At 33.3% G+C, this 7,097-nt stretch overlaps 1 protein-coding gene across 1 annotated transcript; it reads left to right on the top strand.

Annotated features, from left to right (window-relative positions):
* Positions 1-1,253: 1,253 nt before the first annotated feature.
* Positions 1,254-6,725, top strand: Rab14 (RAS oncogene family member Rab14; the record flags this gene model as incomplete). Its single annotated transcript, XM_086541187.1, is given in 3 exon segments — positions 1,254-1,330; positions 1,606-1,674; positions 1,838-6,725. Coding segments are annotated over 3 exon segments (255 nt in total), but the record flags the coding sequence as incomplete, so codon positions are not given.
* Between the last annotated feature and the right edge of the window lie 372 nt (positions 6,726-7,097).

A 7,097-nucleotide genomic window follows, 5' to 3' on the forward strand; every position in this document is an offset into this window, starting at 1 on the left:
TCATGGCATGATACCAAGTATCAAGAGTGTTAGACTTGTGTCTTCAGTTGAGTTAATTTCTGATAAGTTGTGTCATTTTTGTAGTATGATTATAGTAAAGATTATACTTATGATAATTATTTTCAACATCATTATGATAGGTATCATTGACAAAATAAGTTGGTCAGTGTGGCTCTCAATCTGTTTCCCATTCTTGGCATATTACTAACGTCATTAGAATAATATAGCATAGCTTGTACATGATTGGTGTATTAGTGTCTAAAAAATGTATAAAAGACATAATGTTCTTTATATATATATATAAGTATATATATAAATACACATATTTATGTGTGTGTGATTTTATATATATATATACATACATATATGCATATATATACATACATATATATATTAATATATGATATATATATATATATATTCCTAATATATATATATACATTACATACTAATTATGCATACATATATACACACATATACACCCACATGTATATGTACACACACACACACACACACACACACACACACACACACACACACACACACACACACACACACACATACATGTTTATTATCACCCATTTAGCCCTGTTTCCAAAGCATAAATTCATTCTTTCTTTTTTTTTCTCTCTATTTTTTACATTGTAAATTATGATAGATAAAAAAGTCAAAAACAGGTTTTCATCTTCCAATAAACCTTTACACAGAGTCTGATCCACATAATCAGAAAATGTAGAGGATGTACTACAATATCAGCTTATTACAACCTTCTTGAAGCTTGTGAAATGTGTTATATTGAAGGCTACCGCATTTCTCATGTATTACAAAAGTTTTTTTTTTTTTTTTTTTTTTTCTCTCTCTCTCTCTCTCTCTCTCTCCTCTCTCTCTCCTTTCTCTCTCTCTCTCTCTCTCTCTCTCTCTCTCTCTCTTTCTCTCTCTCTCTCTCTCTCTCTCTCTCTCTCTCTCTCTCTCTCTCTCTCTCTCTCTCTCTCTCTCTCTCTCTTTCTTCTTCTTCTTCTTCCTCTTTTTTTTTTTTTCTTTTTTCTTTTTTTTTCCTTTTCTTTCTTTTCTTTTCTTTCCTTTTTTTTAGGGGGGATACTTCCATCCTCATTTTGGATATCCCCAAAACAATTTTATTTAATAATTTGGAACACTGGCTAAACATTTTCCATGTCTTTGGTAAAGATACATTGCTTTTTTCTGAATATTTTAGTTTGGGTATTCATTAGCATTCCCTTTATAATTCTTTGCAGAGAGATGTAACCTATGAAGAAGCAAAGCAGTTTGCAGAAGAAAACGGACTAATGTTTGTGGAAGCCAGTGCAAAAACGTAAGTTAGTTTTTTAACTGTTTGTATGTAGCTTTAAATCAAGAAATGAAGCAAGAATTGGATTCATACAAGGAAATCGACATAGGGCAGTTATAAAAGTGGTTTGGGAATTTACCTTATTAAAGTTAGTGATTAACAGATTTTATTGACAGCGAATGAGAGAGAGCAGATGTGTGGGTGGGTGGGTGGGTGGGTGGGTCTGATTAGGTGCGGGTTTTGATTGGTGGGTTAGTAAGTTGCTTTTCCACCTTTTAATATACTTAATTTGTTTTCAGTGGAGAGAATGTAGAGGAAGCCTTCTTGGAGACTGCAAAGAAGATTTACCAAAATATACAGGATGGCAGGTGAGTTTTTTATTTTGTAACAAATATAGGCCTTAGGAAGACAATTAGCTTTTGATTATTTAATGTAATTTACAAGATGTAGTCCCTGACATGATGTTCTATGAGTTGAAGTATCATTAGTGCCATTGGAATCAGATGCATTCAATGAACAATTTCCTTTCAGTTTGGATTTGAATGCAGCAGAATCAGGTGTTCAGCATAAGCCAACCCAGCCAGGTAGAACTAACCTGAACAGTGATTCACAGCCCAATCGTGATAACTGTTCCTGCTAAACTTCGCCCTCCATAAAAAATCATGGTGCGGTTTGCTTAGAGGAGGTGACAGACAGACCAGAAAATTGTGTGTCATACCTCTTTGTTTTGTAAGATGTAAAAGGGAATTTGTCTTTTCTATGAGAAGTAAGGAAGGCTTCTATTCTGTTTTCATAATGATATGAAGCAGTTGGGGGTCCTTCATATGAGAGAGATTCAACAACATAGTATACCTACCTAAATCTACAATTGGCTGAAAAGTGCAGCTTAAAAGTTTTACTTTCACTATTACTGTAAAGGCAGAGAAGATCAGTGAGTGTCAAGAGCTCAAGTAATTCTTTAAAAGGCTAGATTACTTCTTGCACATTTCAGTAGAGCAAATTTGCTTGTGCTCTTGATGTGAATAACTACATTGTGGTAATATTATCTGCCAGTGATTACTCAGAAAATGATTGATGATACTAAATCCTCCCTCATTCGTTATAGAATATGAATATTATGATGTACGGAAATTTTGTGATTGGAATGTGTGTGGAGCTTTTGTTATTGGATTTGCTCCTAATGTGATTTGAGTATCTTCATATGAAGATTGACAGGTTTTTATCAGGATACCAGATTGTGGAAAATGTGATGTAGTAATATCTCATTAATTTTTAAGTACTGTCCGTGTATTCCAGTGATAGAAATTTATTGCTAGACAGATAATGATATATCAGAAAAAAGACAGGTTTTATATACCAAATAAAGATACACTTCAGTCACCTTCATATCTTTCAGGCCTTCTGTGGATGAATTATTAGTTTGTGCTGTATGTAGTACTTGGATAAGATCATCTATCATATTTCTTCAGCAGAAAAATAACAAATATTTTAAGTACTATATATACCACAATGTCACAGATTACACTAGTTTTGCAGTGTATCCTAAGTTGCTCACAGACAAGACTGCTGATAAACTGAATAACTTTGTGTACAAGGATTAACATTAGTGCTGCTTGCATGATCATGGAAATTTGCATTTTTTTATGATGGAAAGAATTATTATTGCAGTTATTATTAGTACTTTTTAAGGATTATTATTCTTTATCATGGTTATTGCAACATATCATGCTTTTATGCAGTCCAGGTTACAACTTATTTTTCATTTCATTTATTCAGCATCAGTAAAAAAAAATATATAAGTAGGGTTACAATATAAACATTATCCATATCATATGTTCTATAATTTAAAAAAAACAAAAAAACCTTTTTGGACTATAGAGGACTGATGTAGTTTTTGTGAAGACCTAATGTGTGAGTTGACCTTGTGAGTTTGCAGGGTTTGATGGGCAATCTCATTGATGTAAGAGAATCCATTTTATATGTACATTTACCAGTCCTGTTGTGGACATTGCTAACATTCAACTAACAGCTTGCAGTATCTAGAACACGTGAAGTGTGGTTTGTTGAAAGACACTTAGGTTATGCATGTTAATCAAGCTGCTGACATTGTGGAGATAATCTTGCCAATTGTAACAGACAAGTATGCTGTTGTTTCCAGTATGATCAAGATTACTCAGGAAGGTTTGTGGTCAAAAGAATAATAATTTGGGGGACACGTTACATTATCTTTATAATCTTGTTTTTGTATTTTTACATTGCTACAGATATTCTTTAATGTTCCATTGCTTTGACTATATTATTTTTTATAACTAATATTACTTTTATTCTTGATTCTTAGTGTTATTGTTATTGTTATATTATTATTATAAATATTATTATTATTATTATTATTATTATTATTATTATTATGGATATTTTAACATATTATTATTAGTAATTCGTATAGTTTTCTCTAACACAGATGTTTATCCATTTTCTCAAAGTTTCTACAGTTAACTAACTGTTTGGATAAGTAGCCTTATCCACCTATACAGTAGATTTGCATTTGATAGGTTTATTACATCAGAATGTAAAGCGATTTTGACTGATAGTTTATCAATTATACCTTTTCTCAAGAGCTAGTACTAACTTATTCAGATTGTTTTAGCACATATATCATACTGTGAGAAATTCATGTGTAAACCAGATTATTATTATTTATTCAATTTTTTGACACCCAGTCCATTGTGGGACTGTAGTGGTATAGGAACATACTCTCAGAAGGTTAAAGGGTTACCAATGAAATTTGACATTAGGCATTGCTAAAGTGCTGAATAAATTTTATGTGCCCTAATAAATTCTGTGTTAAGGATGATATTTTTTAAAATCTAGAGAAGAAAGTATGAATAAACATTTCCTTTCTATCTTTTTCAGTTGGTGTATAAATATACTTTTTCTTGAATAATTATTGTTGTATGACTATTTGATATTTCAAGTTATTTTCAGTAGTGGAAAGAAAACCTTGTAATATCTCAGACAGGAGTAGAAGTTGAACGGAGGCAAAAAATATATGGAATTTGAAATTAATATCTATAGTATTTAGGGAATTAATTTATCAAGGAATCAACAACTAGGGTTCAGCCAGGTTGTAGTGAATGGTGCAACCCTCATCTGTGACATATATTGTGCAGTTTAAGAGACCTTTTTATTGCTAAAGGCCATATTCACCACTTTCAGCATTACTCAAAACTAAAGAGAATGAATTTATTTAATAAAGATAGCTTGAAAATGTCGATTTCACTCTTGTTTGTATGCATAAAAAAAATAGCTGCAGAAATTATGTAAACACTAATACACTTTCAAAATCATAAAATTCATATGTAAGTGGCCCAAACACATTAACAGGCACCTCAGTTAAGTAGCTGGTGTGTTGTGGGAGTAAATTGTTTGGAGCATCTGTAGGCATACTATAGTTACGTGAAAGATCTGGGGTTTGTCTAAACTCTTAATCTTAGAATCCAATCTACTCAAATTGTGTGACAGTACGGTCACTAATGATTGACAATCTGCACTGAATATTGTGCAGATGTGATGTAGTTACTTCAACATAGATGTTTGGTTACTTTAGAAGTGAGACCATTTATGCCATTCTATCTGACAGATATTTATATTTGGGAGTGTAGAACTGAGTGTTGGATTTCAGTCATAATAAAGGTGATTAAAATAACAAGTACTAATGCATTGAAATCAATAATATATTGTGATAATCCCCATTTATTTATACTACTCAAGTTTTATTTTATGGAATATTTATTGTTGATTCAGTCGTAACTTCTGTTTGTTTCATTCCAAGAGGCTACATATAGCCGACTTCAAGTCAGTAAGTAGGCATGCGTTGCAGGGGGGCAAAGGTTTATGAATTTATCCCAATATCGGATTGAATATTATTAACATTTATATGATGGATTGATGCTGCAATATCAAAAATATAAAATTTGATATTCCTCTTAGCCAGAGGGGTGTACCAATGAGCTACAGTGGATGTCTTCATGAAGAAACTCCTTTCATTTTCTAACACATGAGGCAGCAAACAAAATTGAACCAAGGATAAACTTTTTGTGACCATGTGACTGACTTGCTCTCTTTGTATGGGTAAAATTCTAATGAAAGGTAGTTGTGGTTAATTGAATTTGGGGATAAATGCGTCTTTTATAAAATTTATAAAAATGTAATCGGTGGATATCTAAGGCATCCTCAAAATAAAAACATAATATTTGTATTTACTTTCTGTGATATGTTACCATTTGATGCGTTTGATTAGGAAAGGATGTAATGTAGTTGTGGAAAATGTGGGAGAGTGAGTTGGCAAGTGTGGGGTAAGAAAAGATGTGAGTGAGTTTTTTGTTTGTATGGGTGTGTTAGTGGTTGTACATGCTGTGCTTGCATGTTGCATGTTGTGATCCCCATTGATAGTCACGTGATTAATTGGGCCAAAGTATCATATTCTCTGATCATTATTCCCAATATCCACCACATTCACCTAGCTAAGTTTTTACCATTTCGAAAAGATAAGTAACTATAGAAATAGAGCTGTACTCGGACGGACTTGAAAGAGCACCTCGACTCCAGAGGAAATGAGCATGATCTGGGAACCATTGAAAAGAAGTCGCCTGCCCCCTGCACACTGCTTATTCTGACCTACCTAAGGAAGATGCCCCAGTACTATATACAGTGCTGCCGTGTAAGAATATTATTCACTATGTATTTACTTGTATATATTCATAAAAGGTGTGTGTAATCACCAGTAGGATATTTTAACACTGCGAGAGCTGATCATTATGTAGTTTTCCTTTGTAACAAACAGCCAGTTTGAGTTCATCACAACTTTTAGTCATTGTTTGAGAAAAGGTGAAAACTAACAAAAACTAAGGCAATTCATGGTTGAGGAGATTAGTGTAAAAATCAATCTATCTATATATATATGTATATTATTTGAGGCACACCAAGCTCAAAAAATGACTAAGAATTCATTGATTAGTTGCATCTAAATGAAACGGAAAAGATAAAACATTTTAACGTTTTTAGCCCAAAAATAGAAATAAGACCAGACTACACATTTGGCTCCCTCTCCCCACATCCCTGCGTGCAGTGCAAGAATCAATCTTGTATCCTATTATCATATCCAAGTGACGCGTGTGGTTAGTGCTACACCAACTGAAAGGATCCCATTTTTGAAACAATAAGAAATCTGCCCCAGTCTACAGACACGGGTCATCTGGATGGAAAGGGTTAAGATTGCTTTGTGGTCATGTAGGGGTTTAGTAAGCATACCACTCAGCCTGGAAGTGTATTTGAAAATGTTATAAGCTTGTGTTGCTGTCTATATTGTAAGATTTGTGTACAAATACTAGAATGTTAGAAATAAATTTGTACAAGTGTATAGAGGTCTCTTGAATTTCCCCATCCAGGTTGACGTTAAAGATCAGGAATCATGTTTCTCTTAGAGTTTGGCTCATCATTGTTGCTGTCATTTTGAAATTATTACTGGCTACTATTCATTTGGTAAACGTTCATCTCCATCGGGATGAAAAAGCGATTGGGTTTGATTTGAGATATGTTATAAAATATAAACTTCTAGTCATTTTAATAACGGGAAAGTTCCTTCCGAGGTCATTACAGGTTCCAAGTCCTGTATTCACGAGGGGCTGGTCTCTTCCGGAAACGTTTAGGCATTGGGGGATGGGATATGATATCATTGATAGGCAAATCCCGGATAGGCCATGTTTGGTCAGCCAATGCCCGCCGCCAGGGA

The sequence above is a fragment of the Penaeus japonicus genome, unplaced genomic scaffold (genome assembly GCF_977035675.1).
Source record: "Penaeus japonicus unplaced genomic scaffold, GWHDUDI00000001_assembly GWHDUDI00000010, whole genome shotgun sequence".
NCBI classification, from domain to species: domain Eukaryota; kingdom Metazoa; phylum Arthropoda; class Malacostraca; order Decapoda; family Penaeidae; genus Penaeus; species Penaeus japonicus.